At 40.5% G+C, this 19,325-nt stretch overlaps 3 protein-coding genes across 4 annotated transcripts; 1 reads left to right on the forward strand and 2 right to left on the reverse strand.

Annotated features, from left to right (window-relative positions):
* Positions 1-96: 96 nt before the first annotated feature.
* vhl (von Hippel-Lindau tumor suppressor) lies at positions 97-3,142 on the reverse strand. The gene is made up of 3 exons (XM_031851371.1): positions 2,697-3,142; positions 1,904-2,017; positions 97-1,262 (listed from the first exon to the last, which is right to left on the reverse strand). The coding sequence occupies exons 1-3, from the start codon at positions 2,881-2,883 to the stop codon at positions 1,069-1,071; spliced, it is 495 nt and encodes a 164-aa protein (XP_031707231.1). The 5' UTR covers positions 2,884-3,142; the 3' UTR covers positions 97-1,068.
* Positions 3,143-4,137: 995 nt separating this feature from the next.
* Positions 4,138-5,682, forward strand: LOC116383756 (arg8-vasotocin receptor-like). The gene is made up of 3 exons (XM_031847835.1): positions 4,138-4,189; positions 4,370-5,258; positions 5,474-5,682. Exons 2-3 carry the CDS (start codon positions 4,421-4,423, stop codon positions 5,680-5,682), a joined length of 1,047 nt encoding a protein of 348 aa, XP_031703695.1. The 5' UTR covers positions 4,138-4,189; positions 4,370-4,420.
* A 2,617-nt stretch (positions 5,683-8,299) lies between these two features.
* On the reverse strand, positions 8,300-17,880 carry crbn (cereblon). Of its 2 annotated transcripts, none has more exons than XM_031854345.1 (11): positions 17,754-17,880; positions 17,384-17,496; positions 17,042-17,244; positions 16,645-16,794; positions 14,843-15,005; positions 14,169-14,231; positions 13,985-14,069; positions 13,737-13,852; positions 12,730-12,794; positions 11,514-11,645; positions 8,300-10,887 (listed from the first exon to the last, which is right to left on the reverse strand). In XM_031854345.1, exons 1-11 carry the CDS (start codon positions 17,824-17,826, stop codon positions 10,704-10,706), a joined length of 1,347 nt encoding a protein of 448 aa, XP_031710205.1. In that variant the 5' UTR covers positions 17,827-17,880; the 3' UTR covers positions 8,300-10,703. The 2 variants fall into 2 exon arrangements, with proteins under 2 accessions (XP_031710205.1, XP_031710194.1); XM_031854334.1 differs by having other exon boundaries at positions 16,645-16,797.
* Between the last annotated feature and the right edge of the window lie 1,445 nt (positions 17,881-19,325).

Consider the following 19,325-nt stretch of genomic DNA (forward strand, 5'->3'; position numbering starts at 1 on the left):
TGATTGTTGTTTTATGACATTGTGTTCAAAATGTAATAGTTCATTATCAATAAGAGACTTAGTAAATAACTGAAATATCAAGTCTTCACAGCTTTCAACCAGTAAGAAATATATCTTTTATTTATTACACAAATAAACGATGAAGGTCTTTGAGATACAGTAGCAATGTATGTCTTTAAAACATGGTGACAGAGGAACAAAATAAGCAAAGAATTACAAAGTAGACAAAAACAAAAGAATAAATCCTCACTCACACCGTTTCACAGCCAAGTCTGAAAATTGTAAAGACAAAATATTTTGTTTTTCCGCTGCAAGACAACATTTTAGGAGAGACTCTGCCCATTTATGGTGGCAGGTATATTCTGACAAAAAGTCCACATTTACCAGAACAGGCCAAAGCTTTCTGATGACGGCTGAACAGCTCAGTCTTAGTTTAACCTCTGAGTTTAACAGCTGAGATAACAAAGTAAGATGTTCTTCAGGGGAGATGTGCAGTAAACTGGATAAGTTTAGATCCCCTTATCTCAGGCATTCTCAATAAGAATATTAACAACACATATCTATATGACATTTCTATCCAACTGTCCTTTCTAAAGATATAATTATGACAAAAGAGCAATTAAAACACTGTATGCATGACAAAAACAAAAAAAGCTCTGTCTTGTGTGTATGATCAAATGGGATTATTTTGAGGAGAGTATGACAGAACCTCGCTTTATATGACAAAACAAAAAAGAGAATAAGGTAATCAGATTGGCATCAATGGCTGAAATGTCCCCATGTCTCTGGTGGCCTTTTAGGAAAAAACATGGAAATGCTTGAATACCATTTTAGAGTACAAACAATACCATTTAATTGAATATGCTGCAATCACATTATATACAATCTCCTCTTCCTAAAAGGTAAATCTTCGGGTAGAGCTTTTTTCTGCAGAGGAAGGCATTTGCCAAAGCCGATGTGTGAATATAACAAGCAGCAGATCATCATTTGCAGCATATGTATGACCTCAGGGGAAGTGTGGAATATAATGTTGTCCATACGTGATCGTTATGCATCCAGTTTCATGCCTCATTCCTCCTGGCATTGGATCCTCTCCAGTAGATGCTGCTCTACTCGCTGGTTCATGCGATGGAGATCTTTCAATACACTGGGCTGATCTTCCAGCTCCTCGTGGAGACATCGAGCTATTTCCAACCTCCTGTAGTCTTCTGCTCGCACCAGACGCCGAATGACCTGCAGAGCACGATCCTTGAGGCTGTAAACTGTGTAAACCGAACACACAAGTGTTTGACAAATGTTGAGAACTTGTTAGGCAGGGACAATCTTGCCTTCAAATTGCAACAACTACCAAATTGATACTGGTGTAAATATAGAATATAGTTTTACAGCTGCATTTACAATCATTCTGAAAAAAAAAATAAAAATTAAGGACAAAGTGCAATGTGTAAGATCTGGCCACATGATCCAAAGGAATAGGGGGCAGCGTTTCACCTCTACTACTGGGTCCATACAATCTAAATTTACAGTCCTCAGTTATAAAAGCCAATTATACTAACTAACAGCAGGGCAGGAAACGCAAAAATTCAACCAACATGCTGAAACTCTGTCAAAGCAACACTGCTATCTCAGCCTAAATTTCACGTGTGGTGTCGGTCTATAGCTTGCGTTTAGCCATAAACGGACCGTACAGCCCCCTGTTTGTGCCACTAACAGGGGGCTGTACAGTCCGTGTGCTAAGATAGTTTGTTCATTGGGTTAAATCCAAAGAAACAAACCCCTGGTGGCAGGGATGACACTGTTTCTTCAATGGCCATGAATGTACCGTTGGTTGTATGTCTGTGAGTAGTAATGAATTACACGAGATGATAATGCCTCAAGTTTTAAGTAAAGCGGCTAATCTTACCTGGTAAAGTGATATCCGCGTTTCTACCCTCTGCTGGTTTAGGAAGAAACAGTTCTTTGCCGTTCACCCTCAGTGGCTCATCAGAATCTGCATCTCTGAACATCCACGGGTGACCTGGGAAAATAATCCATAAAACATCTTTTAAAATGAGTGTGTGTTACACTGCCCACAAGTGATACTGTACCATCGCATTACAGCTGTGTCAGAACAAGAAAATGTCCCCATGTTTAGTATAATTACCAGCTGTTACAGCTTCTTGGGATGAAAGCATGAGTTGCAACGAGTGAGAGACTTTTTCATGTACTGTAAAATATTACAGAAATAACATGATAGCGTTTTTTGTAAATGTCATCAGCATGCTGCCCCTGGATGACTTCTCACTGTATGAAACAGTGGCGAGCATATTCAAGCACTGTACAAAGTACTATTTCGAGATACTTGTACATTCTTTGAGTATTTCCATTTCCTTCATTCATCTACTTCACTACAGTTCTGAGGGAAACATTGTACTCTTTATCCACATATATTTGACAACTTTAGTTACTAACTTTAGTTACTTTTCTGATTAATAATACAAAATACAACATTAACAATCATTATGCATGATTCTGAAAAGGGGGCATTCTGCATAATGACAACTTTTACTTTTGGTACTTTATATTACGATGCTAACACTTTTGTTTTTAAGTACATCTGAGTACTTCTCCCACCACTGGACACGTAGCTCACATCTGAGACAAGAAGCACCACCCAATGCATAAGTAACGTTGTCTTGTAGTGGAAGCTGCCTTACCAATGAAGGTGGCCATTTCACGTCCCGTCCCTGGCTGTAAATCAACGTATGCTCGAGGTTCCCCGCGGTAATCGATCCATAGTGGTCGCACGACACGAGGACTCAGGTTACGAAACACAGCACTGATGGCTATGAGACTGTTCAGGGAGCGGACCAGCGGAAGAGACTGCTCTTCCTCTTGAGGCATTGGTGCTGGTGTCTTAATAACACGTTATCATTAGCGCAGGGATATTAGCTAACGCTAGCTAGCAGTGCTAGCCATGTATGTTGCGTGTTGTCGACATGGAGATCGTAGAATCAAAGATAAATGACTCAGTCCGTCTAATTACATCACGTTGTTTACAAACAAGGATTACGAGCAACTATTCCAGTTACACTACGAGCGGGAGAACCGTCCACTCTCACTTCTTCTCAATCTCAACTAGCAGCTCGTTACTTTGTTTACATTCACACTTCCTGTTGAAAGTCCTGGGACGTCAAACTATTCTGTGCTGTGATTGGTCGAGAGGTATGATGACGTCTCGGTCTCACAGAGGATGTGTTTCATGAGCTGTACTGTTTTACAGAGAGAAGCAAGAAAAGTAACTGCAATCTTAAAGTAAATACAACATAAAATAGTGTTAAACTACCACACTCCTTAAAGTTGATTGCTTTTGGTCTCATTTCAAATACAGATGCAGTAAGAATTCAGTATCACTGCCTCACTCACATTCATTTATAGGTACATTTACTCAAGTAGCCGACTGTACAATTCTAAGGTAACGTTAGTTGTACTTTATTTGACAATTTCTATTTCTGCTACTTTGTACTTTTACTCCAGCAGGCCTTATTTCAGAGGCTTATAGTGTACTTTTACCTAATTTACTACTTTGCAAACGATGGTCATACAAAATATGCCTTACTTAAAATTTGATAAATGTTGAGATTATTCAGTACAACAGGGGCCTATATAAACAGTCAAAATAATCTCCCTCTATCAGCTACAGCATTGAATGCTGCTTACATGTGTATGCATAACTAATAATATTCCAATAGGCTTATAAAATGTGTAATAATAAACTCTGACTGAGGTTATTTTGCATAATGAATACTTGAATTTTTCTTATTTTTTTTCTCATTATGTCTGTACTTTTTTTATCACTGTTAATCTTTAATGAATTAAAAAAATATTTGTAATATAGTCATAGTATAGCAACCTTGGCTAAAATTAAGGGTAAATGTATTGCTGAATTTGACTTTAGCTGCTGATACACAATCATCTCAAAGTATTTATATTAGCTTTGCTGGAGCTTATAATCATTTCACCTGCAACTTGCACATGTAGGCATAAGAGCAATTGTACTTATTTGCCTATATCACAGTACTGAAGGAGTCATAGCTCCACCCAGTTTCATCCTCACAAAACGAAAAGGCAGCTGTACACGACCACCCTTCTCCTTCGAGATTGCAACCTGATCACTGCAGTATCAAACCACCTATTTGAATAACATAAGGTAGGTAGAAATACTTGCTAAATGACAAATGGTTACTTTTTTAATTGAATAGGTGTTTTCTAACAAACAAAACAATTTCTTCAGAATAAAAAGTGTTAAAATACACTGTTATTACGTGACAGATTAGGTTACCAGTAAATGTTTTTCATTTCAACACTGTCTGTTATTTCCCCCCACCAGCCTGTTTCTCTGCCAGTTGGCAAGTCTGAACTCTTTCACGACACAAACACAATGTGTCCTCTGAATGGCAGTGACTTTGCGGAGGACGTGGCGAGAGATGAGAGTTTGGCCAAGCTGGAGATCGCGCTCCTCAGTGTCATCTTCATCAGCGCCGCCATCCTCAACGTCTCCCTGCTGCTCGTCCTCTGGAGAAAGCGCAAACAGATGTCCAGGATGCGCGTCTTCGTCTTCCACCTGTGCCTGGCGGATCTGGTGGTCGCTTTCTTCCAGGTGTGCCCGCAGCTCATGTGGGACATCACAGACAGATTCGTCGGACCAGACCTGGTGTGCCGCCTGGTGAAGTACCTGCAAGTTCTCGGCATGTTTTCATCCACTTACATGATCGTGGTGATGACAGTTGACAGATACCAAGCTGTCTGCAACCCGATGGTGAAGTTCCAGCGGGCAAGCACGAGGCTTAACATACCTGTGTGCATGGCGTGGGGGGTTTCTCTGCTGGGCAGCTTGCCACAGGTTTTTATTTTCTCTCGGGTCGAGGTTGCACGTGGTGTGTTTGACTGCTGGGCCACATTTATCCATCCGTGGGGGCTACAGACTTACATAACCTGGACCACTCTGGTCATTTTTATTTTACCTGTTATTACAGTTGTTTTTTGTCAAGTGCGCATCTGCCGAGCCATCCAGATCAACCTCTATCAAAAGACTCAACAGCAGGGCAAAGTGGGTCTCCCTCTGCCGTCCAGAACCAGCGGTGTGGCCGGTATGTCCAAGGCCAGGGTGAAGACGCTGAAGATGACGGTGGTTATCGTGCTGGCTTATATTGTCTGCTGGACTCCCTTCTTCACGGTCCAGCTCTGGTCCGCCTGGGACACAAATGCGCCGAAAGAAAGTAAGTCATTAAGTATTTCTGGCTGGTGCCCAGTTTGATGTGGTTATATTATTATTTTACTCTACTAGATCTTATTTTACTTTTCTTAAACGTGATACAATTAGTTTACATTAAACATAATAAAAGTGCGCATTTACGCAAAAACAAAACAAAACGATAAGATATTCAGAAATGAAAAAGGACACTTGCAAACACATTACGCTTTTATATTCCAGATGCGACTTTCACCATCCTGATGTTGCTGGCCAGTCTGAACAGCTGCGCGAATCCTTGCATTTACCTTCTGTTCAGTGGTCAATTTCCTCAGAGGCTGGTGACACTTCTGTGTCACCGGCACCCCAACGGTAAGGACTCAATCCGTGTAGAGGCGACGCTGGTCAGCACGTTGTACATGAGCTTCAAAAATCTGTCCGAGTCCAAATGAGAGCAACGAGTTTCCATCTGGAAACGGGAAAATCCTGTCGATGCGCCTCGCAGGGCTGATTCCGAGAGCTCTCTGCGTTTGATCGAGTGTTTCTTCTGAACAGGAGACACGGAGATAATAAATACTGTACCTGTCAGAATCTCTGACATATGGAAAAAAAATATGGTATAGGCGTCATGGAAGTATTCACCAAAAGCAAACCTTCAATGGGTGGCCATGAGTGAGAACTACGCTCCAGATGTTGGATGTTGAAGGATGACAAAAGGTGTTGGACTGTTGGACCAGTGCCCTATTGGGAAAATCAGTATGGACTCATGGATTTAGACTTCAGGAACATTTTGCCTTTCGGAAAGATTCAATGATTGGATTGCAGATAATGTTGAGGTAAAGAGGAACACAAAAAAGTTTTTTTGAACAAGATGCCAGCCATCATGTCAAATTATAAGTCCTTTGAGTTGAGCTCAGAGATCTTAAGGGATCAAATATATTGTATCTATAGCTTTATTTTCCCCAAAGAGAAAGCTAAGAGTGAAAGCAAGGACAACTGTGTTTTCATGAAGAAGAAATACAAACACTTTGTTTCAATCAAATGCATTTTTAATGCCCCAAAAAGCTGTTGTAATGTTTCTATATTTAAAGACTGTGAAATATATTTGTCACTTCTATAAATGTTGTCTGTGGTGAATAACTGTTTTAAAATCCCACACTGAGTGTGAATATGTTGTATATTTGCTACATCCAACTAAGAGTGGAATAAAGTTATGTTCTCTCAGCTGCTTTGTATTTTTACTTGTGTACGAACAGAGTCGCAACTACTCAAGTGACTAGCAACTAATGTGAAACATGTTTTAGTCTAATGACGCTGTGATCACATACGCTCAAGTTCACGTCAACCACGGTTTTATCAAACATAACTAAGTGGTTTTGGTGCCTAAACCCAACATCCTGTGAAGACGGAAGTTTATTTTCGAAAAGACGCGATGCAGAGCATCTGCTGTTGAAGCAAAATGCCTCTGACCAAGCTGTGTTATTTGACGCATTGGTGTGAGAATGTGTTGCAATGGTTTATGTATGATCTGTTTTTTTATTGAAGCAGCAGCATACCACAAGGCTGACACTCAAAAATGTCACACATGCAGGGAATGAGGCCCATATAATTTCAACCACACCCAGGTAAACTACAAAGCCACGTTCACGTTGTTAATGCAAACAAAAACTTGCTTATGTTTAGGCAACCAAAAAAAACCTACTTAGTCTAGAAATAAGCACGTAAACTAAATAAAACGTAAGCATACAAGTACAGAAAACATCTAACTTCAAAATAACTCATCACTTCAGGACTTGAACAGCAGTTTCAAACTTCAGTCTCCTGGTTGATAGTGCTGTGTTTGTTTGACCCTATAGTTTTCTCAGTATATGAATATATTTTCGTCTTTATTCATTGTTCACATGGGTTTATGGGTTTACATTGGCGTGATTTGAACGCCCGGGGGGTGTCATACAAACACCGAAGGGTACTTTGTGTGTCGGTATCAGATGTTGAGGGGTGTGACAAAGCATGGGTATGTGTCAGCAATTATTTTGGACAATTAGGAGACAAATGCTCTATCATTGCACCAGGCTGACAGCAGGTCATTAGTGGCTGTTGCCTGTGTGATATTGGGAATGTGGGCAAAGGTGGAAGCCAACAATAACCTGTTTAATGGTTTCTATCAGTGTCACTGTGGCAGCCACAACAGATGATTCTGTACTTTGACCTTCAGCTTTGACTCTATATTGAATCCATCAGTTGTGTAATCTTATCGGGTTTGATTTAATTTATTTTGTCATTCTTATTATGTGTTACGGGTGCCACTTAGGATTAGTTTCCTAAAAGAACGTTGCAACATGCCCAAATAATGAGCAGCATACTGTAACATGTTGTGCTGATGTCGTTGAGGATTTATTGTGACCATCAGTTTGTGTACCTTCCTGCTGGTGAGGAATCGTTTTGGTTTTCTCTCTCCACAGGCAAAGACAGAGCCCTCGGTCGCTTTTAGCCCTCGAGAGATAAAGACTGGTAAACCGGTAAAGAATCAGGATGTCCAGCATCTTAATGTTCCACTTGAGAATTGTAAGGAAGTAAAGAATGAACACTTACTTTTCTTATTATTGCATCATAAGATGGAGAGGTATTGTATTTGTGCTCATGTTGTTTCCAGGTTTAAATACCCAATACATATTTAAGCATATGAACATTAATTCAAATATTTATAATAATTTATCATTTTGATTTATGAAGCAAAAATCCCAAACATCCACTGGTTCCAGCTGTTAGCGTGTGAATATTTGCTGCTTTTCTGTGATTTTTATGGTCAACAGATTAAAGAAAATTTGCAATTTGAAGACTTCACCCTGGGTTCTGGGAAATTATGATGGATTTCATTTTTACACTAAACATGAGTTTAAAAAAACAATTGAAGGCTCAAAATACTTGACTAAACAAAGCTTTCATGAGTATGGTTAAGCATCAGCAAATAGGCATAAAGCAAGAAACTTTACTAGAGAGAAGCAGAGAGACACAACTGCTCAAACCACAAACCAGTATTTTCAATATCAAATAATGAGAATTCACAAGTTGCATGTCCCAAACCTTGTCCACTTTATTACTATAATGTTCCTCTGTGGGACCCTCACATGGTCCACATGACTCATTAGGCTTTCACTGCACTAGAATACAAATAATCCTCTAACCACGTGTATCTGCACAAAAGATTAATTCACTGCTAACTCATTATATTCACAGAAGACACATAAAGTGGAGGCATGTACATTTGCCTGTAGATGTGAAGTTTTTACACAGACACACACACGTGTTGTGTAAACGGTCACATTGATGCCTCTTGATGCACGCCCTGCCTTGAGATTCCTGCTGAAACATGTACATCAGCAAACTGCCACAGGATTACTGCATGCTTTCTTGTACTCTGCGGTACACTGAATGTCAAGAAAGAACAGGCAAAAGCCATCTTTGGAAGCAGGCCAATGATTTCTTCTGTGAAGCATCTATTTTATTGTTGGGGGTGCATGAAAGCCTGACAGCTTGGTGAACACCGAATCAGCGATATGACAGAGAATATTGGAAGCTTAACACAGGATTTTAGATTGTACATGCAGTATGAAAACATTTATGAAAAAAAATGATATATTAATCTTTTGAAGAGTCCAAAATATAACTATAAATAACATTTCAAATGTGAATGTAACTTAAAAAAAATACAACTATTACTACCACTGGCATAACACATCAGAATCTCTAACCAAATTGCCAGTGGTTGAGATGCATTGTGGGTAATGCCGATGGCAAGTATTAACATTGATGAACGCGTGGAATAATAAAAAAAAAGGATTCTTCTGCTGCTTTGATTTCTATAAAATAATGCAACTGTCCTTTAGTCTGACAGTGTTATTGGGGGGGCAATGTTAAAACATGGAGTACTCTTAAGGAAAGATTCATTGAAAACAAGTCGACTCAGACCCGAACCTCCACACGACATCGTGCTTTGGCTGCAAGAAAAACATGTCATTTTAAAATTGAAAGCGATCTCTCTTTTAAAAGTAGTTTTGACATTTTCAGACATTACACTAATTTGCTTTAATGCCAAGAATTGTGTGACAATAGCACTCTCATATCCGTCAAGACTGGATGTATTCCTTTATGAAAATATCCAAAAACATTAAATTAGACAAACCAACATCTTCACATTCTAGATGATTTCTTATTGCGATCAATGATGTAGCTTACTGATGAAAAGATTATAACAATTCTCTGTGACATGAAGAGACACGTGAAATGAGAGCCAGATTCTATAAACACTAGAACACCAGTTATGTTACACAACAAACGCTTTATCTGCCTCATATTTACAGCAACATTTATACAAACATGAGACAGCACCTTGCAACAAGTCCTAAAAAACTGAGACCCTAAAAACAAAAAATACCCAACAATTTTTTTTAATTAAATCTCTTCATCATTTACAATCTGTCATTTACACCTGTGGCTCACGGATTCATCAAACCTATCAAAAGACACTGAGCTGGGGCGTAGGCACAGCATTTTAACATGCCACACAACATGAACTGACCAAATGAAGACGGGTAAATGCTCTTCTCGCTCTCTGTGTTATTAAGCTTTAACATTTAAAAAAAAAAACAGCCCTCCATCAGGCGCCAAGAAGACATCTCTAATGTTCTCTTTGTTGTTTCATGAAGCACATGATCTGACAGGACAATGAGCCTTGGTTGAATACAAACCAGACAGCGATTATATCAAGTATATTACACATTGTCGTTATCGTCACCTCAGTTTTTTGTTTATTGTTTAAAAAACTGGTGTGATAATAGAAAGCACAGATGGATGAGTAGGTAAATTACTTTCCAATCTTCTAGCGTACAAAAATACATCAAATTTAATTCCAAGATTCAAAATATTCCCTCTAGAGACAGATCTACATGTACAAGTGCACTTTCATTCCCTCTCAAGTCCTACAGCAGCTGAAAGGAAGTGAATTTATATTTTCTGGTTGGTTTAACGACAGATTAAAGTAGGAGACCAACAAGATCTTTATCTCACCTGCATGCAGTCAAACTCTCCGTCATATAGAGGAAAGGAGTTCAAAGGAAAACTGTTTGTGTGTCTGCAGCTACTAAAGAATCAGCTGGACAGGGGTGCAGATCAGCTAGCTGCATGATAGGATGCTACAATGTCAGGGAATCAATCTGTTCGTCTCTATTTCTTTCTCACAATGCACCTAGACGTCATATCAAGGACCTTTGAGAACAATCACTTCCTCCCCCCTGTTCTAATTTGCTCTTAGAGTGCCATTTTAAGGCCTACTGACCTTTCTACTAATATGATGGATTTGCTGCACGGTGTGTGATGCGTCGATCACTAAAAGTAAACACAGCAAGAGAGCGCATGAAGATCCAGGCTTGTAAGGATTTTTTTTTTTTTTTTTACGATAACTGATGGTCCGACATCACAGGCAGAAAAGGCGGGAGCCCTCTCTCCCCTCCTCCCCCTTGCCAGGGGGGATACGGGGGAGCATAGCTGAACGGGTCAGACCCCAGAAACGAGGTGGACTCAAGTCCTTCTTGGTGGCTGTGAACTTCCAACCCATGTGAGACCCGCAGGTCCGGCACTGAGCAATTGTCCAGGCGTACCTGAGGGCAGAGGAAGAGGACAACGTTTTTATTAAAGATCCCCTGAAGACATGTTTGAAGATATAAAAACATTACATGTTTGGAATGATGAGGCAGTTTTTCTCCAAGAGTGATCCCATCACAGGATGGTCTCTAGTTTATTTTATATTCGCTATTAAACCCATTACAAACAGCTCATACTGGTACTAACTGCATGTGTCATTCACAGGTAATCTAGCTACTGATGAAAAACAGTATACAGATTTACAGTATAACTGTCTATGGAACAATTTAATCAAAAGTATTATTTATATTTCACTTGTTATAAATAGTTAATGCTTTCTTTGTGATGGTATTTTGTAGATGTAGTAAGCCACTGAAGGCACAGTGCACCATGATTTCACAGCTCTCTACAGAAATCTGGTATAATACAATGACCTCAGATCACTAATAAGAGATTCCCCTCTGATCAAAATAACACTATTGTTTATGATGCCACACAGAAAGGCCAGAGGTTTCTAATTCAAGGCACTGGGACAGTGTCACAATACAGTTAGAGCAATTGTGGTATTGAAGTATGACTAAAACCCCCAGTGCAATGGGCCAGATGTTTTATACAATCTGTCACATAAATATAGCAAAGTTACCCTGGAAACCAGCTGTGCAGTGTGGATGGCCTGCCGACCAGGTTGAGGTTGTTGGCTTTGAAGACAGTCAGGGTTTCATGGACGTAACCGTGAGGGTTGACGTATGCAGCCATGGGTCCATACAGAGACAAGCTGCAGGGAGAGCACAGGCAGCAGTGAATAGGACTTCAGTTAACGGTTCAGCCAAAAAGCTAAACATCAGAATGGTCCTAAGACTTGAGGATGGTAAATGTTGTGTTCAACTTTAAGTTCTACAAGATACATATTTAACCCCACAGCTCCTTGCAGACAATGAAACCACACAAAGAGACACATTTTGAGTCAGTTTCTGAAGTAGCAATTTCCTATAAAATGTAATAAAATGTATGAAATGTATAACTTCGGGAATCAGCATCAAACACATAATCATTCATTCTCTTAGATCTTCTGGATGTTGTCAGACAAAACCAGCTGAAGCACTTTTCTCATCATTGTAGAGAGAAGGTCTGGACAGTTTCTTTGGTGGTTCCGTGTTTGACTCTTGGACAAACACATTAAGTGTCACCCATCAAAGACAGTTATAAAATGACATTACATAACAGTGTGTGTGTGTGTGTGTGCATTTGTATAGTGAGTGTGGAGGTACGGTGCAGGGCCACTTATGTTCACGATGTAACCGCAGACTTTATGCAACTTCTGTACAGATGCTCAAATCAACGTTGACCTGTTAATAATTACAGTGATTACTGTGATGAAGGTAAATACAAAAATTAAAATTAAAAAATATAAATGGGAGCAGGTTTGTTCCTGGTAGAGTACCACCATCAGACTGTTTTAATGTTTGTTTGTTTTTTACATTAACCCCAACTGCTGCAGGGAAGGACTCATTTGTAAAACCATCATGAGACTCTCAGCTGACAACTGTCTGGTTTCAACAGGTGGCCGATCGATCAGTGCGTCTCAAGGTAAAATCTCTTCAAAGACACAAATTTGTGCATCTAGGTGTTAAAAAATGTCCAAGCTTCATTAAAAGCTATTTTTTTTTACTGCTCAGACATTTTCAGCTCCTTAATCCAGTTACCTGGCAGGCAGGTGAAGAAAGTGCAACATCACATCTAACATTCACAGTGATTCATTATCTCTCTCAAACAAATGCCAAATGTCTGGAGATTTTGATTAACACTTTGCTGGAAAGCGTTCGTAATAACCGAGCTACAAAAAGTACTGATGTCCTCACCTGAAGATCTCATTTTTAGTGGTGATTTCTGTGTCCTGGCACTGCTTACAGCACAGTGATGTGCACTGAGGAGGACAGATAATAAAGTGTTAAAAAGGACCGATACATATCAGATGTTCTCAAAGCATAGTGTCCTTATTAAGGATGCTAGGATCCTTTATGCTTCCACAGGAGTAAGTAGGTGGATGACGTGAGTTCAGGTCTGCAGCGCGTGACCAGAGAGACTCACCACATTAAGGAGGATTATTATCCTCAATCAGACAGGAGGGAAAGAACCGATAACAAGCAGAACTATTAAAGAAGCACTTTACACATCCGGTGAATGCTTTACAGTTTCTGGTGATGCAGGGGTACCACGCACGTGTGTGTGTGTGTGTGTGTGTGATCAGCTTAATGTCTGGTGAGTGACATGAGCCTTCTTCACCCAGGATTATCTGTCATTTTTGCTGGCATTACATTCTAATGTAAATGTTAATTAAGGCACAAAATGCATAATAAGTTGATCAATGAAAGCGAATGATAACTGCCAAAATGTTAATTGTCATTAAGGTAAATTCCAACATAGCACACCAAGAAGAACCACATTTCATAACATTAAGCCTAAATATCCGTTATTAACCATTTACTGCTGTGTAGCTGTTTTGTTGGTAAATATTCCAGCAAACATGCCTCTTAGGTTAAATGTGACACGCAGCTAATGTATACTGTATGTATACTACAGATCTGTTACAATCCATTGTTACAAGCAATAAAATTAAACTGGGTTTGCTTACACAAAATTAGTTCTAAACAGTTTACATTGTGAAGTTCAACTTCGGACTGAAATATTGCAGGTATACGGCCCCTGACAGCTACAGAACATCAGAAGGAAAAACAGACACAGACTGTGCAGAACAACAACGGCAGGAACACCAGATCTGGCGATGATGATGAAGGCTGCAGGGACAGAGGAGACGGGCTGAGGTGGCCGGGCAGGAATGAGGGGCCGGTGGTAAACCTTTCCTTACCCGGTCCATGATGTCCAGCTCACAGCGGAGTCTCTGGATGGCACTGCCGATCTTTAGCAGCTGGAGCCGCAGAGCGTCGTCTATGGGCAGGCAGGCCGCCACTCTGTAGGAGAAGTCTGACGAAAACCAGACAGACGGGAAAGAGAGGGATGAAAGGAAGAGACACAAACAAAGAGACGTACAGAATGTGCGCGCGTGTCTGTGTGCGCGTCTGCCATCCATCTGTAACACACTGAGCAGAGGCTGACCTACGGCGTTCTTAGGGAGAGAGTCATCCTTCAGATTCTCGTCCCATTCATGGAGCTGTTTCTTCACTCTGTTCATGAGCGACTCCTGTGAGGTGAGAAAAACTGGTTTACATTCATTCTGATGGGATGTTCATATACAGCACGGAGGAAACTACAAGCAGTGCACGCTGTCTGCAGTACTCACAGAGTCGTAGAGTCCGTAGACCCAGGGCGGCCATGGCGTCAGACTGGCACATTGGAACTTTCTCTGTGATGAAAAACAGACGCGTCATTAACTGATTAGATATTCATACAATGATTACTGAAGTACCCAGTTCTTCAGTCCCCACATTGTGATTACTGACCAGCCTGGCCAAAAGTATGTGGACCCCAAAACTTCATACTCATATACGACAACGTCACTGTGCACAAAGTCACATATTGTAATTCCCATGTTTGGAAACACACTACTGTCTAAAATATTTGTTGTAACATTAAGATTTGCTTCAACTGTGGGGACAAGAGCCCGAGTCAAAACTATGAGGCAGTGCCGGAACAAAAGAAAACAAAAATGCTAAAACAAAATTGATGTTTGGTCTAACAAAAACTGAAGAAATCCCCTTGGACTCTGGGTATCGAGGATTCACATTTTTCACTATTTTCTGATGTTTCATAGTCCAAAAAATGAACCGTGTAATTGAGAAAATCAATAATAGCAATAATCGTTATTGGTGGAATGTATTCTTTATTCTGTCTGGACATGTGAGCCGCCTCAAACTTTCATTTCCTTATGATGGACAAATAACCTGATTTTTAGTATTTCACAGCAAAAGTTGTTGCATGTTATTGCTGCACATGTACTGTGTTTGTGTGCTTCACCTGCTGGTACTTATTCCACCAGCGCTGGGCCTGTTTGCAGCTCTGAGTCGGGGGTTTGGAGGAGGGGTGCATGTGGAGCCTAGAGAGGTGAGTCAGCTGCAGGGCAGAGAGGGGATCTGGAAGGATTCTTTCTGGAAGGATCTGTACTTTAGCTTGTCTGATCCTGACGAGACAAATGAAGGGAAACAATAACATAGGTTGAAGAAGGAGAGGGAAACCGAGCAGATGAATAACAGATTAAACACATGGTGTGCTGGCTGAATGCTATTAGGTGCATGACAGGATGTTTGTGAAGCTGAGATGATCATAAAAAGGTGCCGTCTGTGCATTTTCTCTGTCAGCAATAAGAAATACTCCTCGACACCCAACATGCCCTCAGTGAACTCCCTGGAGCTCAGACAGACAAACATGCACTAAGCAACGCCGCATGAACAACAAAACACCTTTAGGTGTAGCCATGAATCACAACACACAACTAAAATGGTGTGTAGTTCAATCCTGCCAAAAGATAAAAAGCAGCGTTTCATTTCTAACTACTTAATGCACAAACAGAAAGAAAAGCCACTAAACTGCTGCCATAATATGATGGCAGTGGAACTGAATTTCCAAATATGTGTTTCTGCGATCCAAAATATGAACATTCAGAAATGTTTTAGAACATTTCAGAAAGGAAGAGAAGGGTATTCAATATCAATATTCAGTACACATCACCTCCGAGGGCACAACAGCCGATTCCATTTAAGAGGAAGATCATTTTAATTCTTGCTGAGGTCACTTACAGTACAACAACAGGTTAACAGGATTATGGCAACCAATGTATGTGCATTACACAACAGCAACTCAAGAAAGAGGGAAATCTCTCTGTATGAAGACCCAGTTTTATAGACAGTAAACTTCATTAATGTCCTGAACAGTGGAGGACATAAGTAGACATGATCTACAGTCCCACCACAACACTTAGACAGGCGGCGTTTCTCCATAGATGCTTCCGTCCTTTACTGTACGCTCCGACAAGAGGAGGCTCAAAGAACATAAAGTAAACTAAACCATCTCCAGAGTATGTAGCAGAAAAACCACAATTAACTCATCTTTATAAAACAAGTCACAACCAAAACATCTCGTATAAGAACCTGAATGTGTATATTTACAGTAGTTACTCCACTGATACAATCATCGCAAGCTGAGGATGATGTTCTCAGTTTACTTTTTGAGGATGACTGTGAATAGTTAGTCTGCCCTCTAGCTGTGAACTGTGAGAACACCACTTGAGTCCTGACTAACAGGCTGCAACAAAGAGCAGGACAAACACTAGAACACGGTTGTCACTCTTTTCTAGAGATAATATCTAAGGAATATTTTGAGTGATGATCCAACTGGTTTGACAGACAACATCTCGTCAAACAAAAGCCTGATTTAAAAGATGTGCAGTCTCTGGCTGTAACTTATCCCTGAAATCATCTCTTACAAGACATTTGACCATTTCCACGTGTTTTCCATGAAGTCTGCTTCTTTGAGTAAAATACTCATCACATATGATGCAAGTAAAAAAAACTGACGTTTGATTTCATGGTTTATATCGACTAAGAAAATCAGAGGAAATCGGATATTTTCAATTTGTCGTGTTGCACTCAAAATAGGAGGGATAATAACATTCAAACCTGCAGGGTTCCTACAGACAACCACAGGCTCACTTCATGTGAGGACCACGACACAATGTTTATGTCTTCATTCATAGAGGACAGCAAAGTCAAATGTGCACATGCATCTAACCCTAACTTGGTTTATGAGGCAATTAAACTTACCCGTCTGCTTGAGTTCTTATCTCGTGGACCTTGAACCTCTGCCTGCCTACAGCTTTCACTTTGACAGTTTCAATGCCATATTCCTGCTCTTCTCGGTACGCATAGATTTCAGCTGTTGTCCCAAACTCTGCCTCCGAGTCACCTGCATCACTGCTGAAACAGACACCAAATAAAACCATTAAAATTAAGATCCAAAAATAATTCCAAAGGGTACTTCAGTCATTCAGTGTTGTGCTTCTATAAGGATGGGGGAATGTTTTCTCAGATGTTAAAAAGCTCTTCAAGTATCTCATAAGAAACATCATAAAACAGTTTTTAATTGTCACAAAAGCACCTGTAATGACTGGTAAACCCTTTAACTGATACACCAAATGCTTCCTTTGCATATGCTTCTTACCTGTGTGAGAGCACAGCAAAAGTGCGGTCTCTCTGGATGACGCTCCGCATCATGCTGACCTCCTGCGGCCGGAAGAGTTGCAGTGGCAGCGTCTGACCCGGGACCAGCATCACGGCCGTGTGTGGCAGCACAGGGATGGTCTGAAAGCTGTCGTCATCGTGGACTGTACGGCCGTGAAACTCCTCCATGTCTGCACCCAGGTACTGCCACCACAGGGGTCATGAGTCAACACAACGACAGCTGCACAAAACTACCTTTACAGCTCTGTGATTATAAAGACACTGCGAAGGAAACAATGACAGTAAACATGTGGAGGAATAACGTGTCAGTGGCATCACTCACGGCATGGGATGTGGGAAGACTGGGGTCAAAGGTGATGAGGGTGGGCTTCTCTGCTCCCTCGCTGTCTCGGTCTTCAGTCTCCATGTCATCTTCCTCCTCCTCTTCCTCATTGTCTGTTAAAAAGGCACGGCAAAGCACAGCGGCATTTTAACGTCTCCCAACCAAGCTACAGCTTCATCATCTTAATGAGTCCCTCTGATGGTAAACATGAACAGAAAGTGACAGCATAAGATGTGTCAGTCGGGATGTGATGCCTGACGGTGGCCTGTTGAGAAGAAACGTTAGCTCGCTGCTAGCTGTTAGCAGGGCGAAGAGATGAACGCTCTCCTGTTGAGACACCGACCAGTCATGTAATACATGTAACAGTTACCCGGTAAGAGCTGTAACTGGTTCCCCATGTTGTCGTTAACGTTGTCTTCACCTCCACCCCTCTCGTCAGCCATATCCTTGTGTTTACAATACGAACTCTTCTTCTACGGCGTCTTCAGTGTGCAGCATCAACAACGGGTCACGTGCGCCCCCTGTCGACGCGTCACGCAGACTCAACACTGAGCTCAATTACGCAGATTAAAATAATACAGAGATTGTGTCTCTGGTTCCGACACATTTTATGTCATGGTCCCACTTTAGCGCCCCAATTTTGAAAATATATTTTTATTTAACTTTTGTTGTTCTCCATGACCCCCCCCCCTCAGTCACTCAACCAGTGCCCCGTTTATGAGAAAATCTCTGCTCTATTATAGCAGCTATTTAGTAAATAATAACTATTAATCCACTTCTTTTATCTGACAGCTTCTATTGAGCCCCAGCTACAGTTACTTTGCCTTTGACTGCATAATGAACACTTTTTCTTTTCATACTTAAAGTAAAATTTGCTGATAAAAGTAAAAATGTTAATGCAGGACTTGCACTAAGAACTAGAATGTTATATTATTAAACAAACAAAAGTGTGACACACACAATCGTATATACAGTAAACTCATAGTGTGTAATAGAAGCATGCTGTTGGTGTCCACCAGTGCTACAACAAAACAATGCGTTCTTACTCATTTAAACTGCTTTAGTTAAAGCGTAGTAGTTTGAGCCAGAGAGCCATGTTCAGATACATTTCAAATGAATCTCAGTTCATCACACAGCAAAGCAATTTTATTTGTAAAGCACCTGAAGTCCCAGTTCAGCAGTACAAACTGTAGAAACAATTGGATAAATGAAATTAAGCTACATAGGAAACATAGCCATGTACATTAGGGTTGATAGTTAATTAGTTGCTATACCTTCTCCAGTTCATTTTCATCAGGTGCATCAAAATGAATTAGAATATCAAAAAGTTAATTTGTTTCAGTAATTCAATTCAAGAAGTGAAACTCATATATTATATAGATTCATTACACAAAGGGTGATATATTTCAAGCATTTATTTCTTTTAATTTGCATGAAGTGGTCTAAAATTTCCTGGTAGACGGCTGCACTGACTTTGGACTTGATAAAACAGTGGACCAACACCTTTTCGCCTTAGCCCAGGTAAGATGCTTCCGACGTCTCGTTCAGGAGTGGCTCCTTGTGGAGGGTGTCAATGACTCTTCTGGACAACTGTCAAGTCAGCAGTCTTGCCCACGAACCAGACTGAGACCCTTTAAAGGCTCAGGAAACCTTTGGTGTTTTTCATTAGCCGATTAGAGTGCGACACCACAAGTCCACAATATTCTAATTTTCTGAGACAGAATTTCGGGTTTTCATTAGCTGGAAGCCATAATCAAAATTAAAAGAAATAAATGCTCGACTCTGAAGTGATCGAAACTTACACGAGTACAGAGGTACATGACTAACCCAACCCCCCCCAAAAAACATGTGGCGCAATTAATAGTCAAGCAAGAGTAAGTTATACGAGACATGCATGGACAAATATGTAAATAGTCACATATATCAAGAGACGCAACTTTGT

The sequence above is a fragment of the Anarrhichthys ocellatus genome, unplaced genomic scaffold (assembly GCF_004355925.1).
Source record: "Anarrhichthys ocellatus isolate YVR2014 unplaced genomic scaffold, GSC_Weel_1.0 scaffold1, whole genome shotgun sequence".
In the NCBI taxonomy this organism is placed as follows: Eukaryota; Metazoa; Chordata; class Actinopteri; order Perciformes; family Anarhichadidae; genus Anarrhichthys; species Anarrhichthys ocellatus.

Bases quoted from the DNA above. Each gene is read 5' to 3' on its own strand.
- vhl (XM_031851371.1), bottom strand. From the start codon at position 2,883: ATGCCTCAAGAGGAAGAGCAGTCTCTTCCGCTGGTCCGCTCCCTGAAC. The intron at 2,018-2,696 runs GTAAGGCAGCTT...TTATTTTCCCAG, and splicing joins TGAAATGGCCACCTTCATTG to GTCACCCGTGGATGTTCAGA. The intron at 1,263-1,903 runs GTAAGATTAGCC...CGGTTTACACAG, and splicing joins CGCGGATATCACTTTACCAG to TTTACAGCCTCAAGGATCGT.
- LOC116383756 (XM_031847835.1), top strand. From the start codon at position 4,421: ATGTGTCCTCTGAATGGCAGTGACTTTGCGGAGGACGTGGCGAGAGAT. The intron at 5,259-5,473 runs GTAAGTCATTAA...TTTATATTCCAG, and splicing joins CACAAATGCGCCGAAAGAAA to ATGCGACTTTCACCATCCTG.
- crbn (XM_031854334.1), bottom strand. From the start codon at position 17,826: ATGGCTGACGAGAGGGGTGGAGGTGAAGACAACGTTAACGACAACATG. The intron at 17,497-17,753 runs GTAACTGTTACA...CCTTTTTAACAG, and splicing joins CCAGTTACAGCTCTTACCGG to ACAATGAGGAAGAGGAGGAG. The intron at 16,798-17,041 runs GTAAGAAGCATA...TGTCTGTTTCAG, and splicing joins TTTGCTGTGCTCTCACACAG to CAGTGATGCAGGTGACTCGG.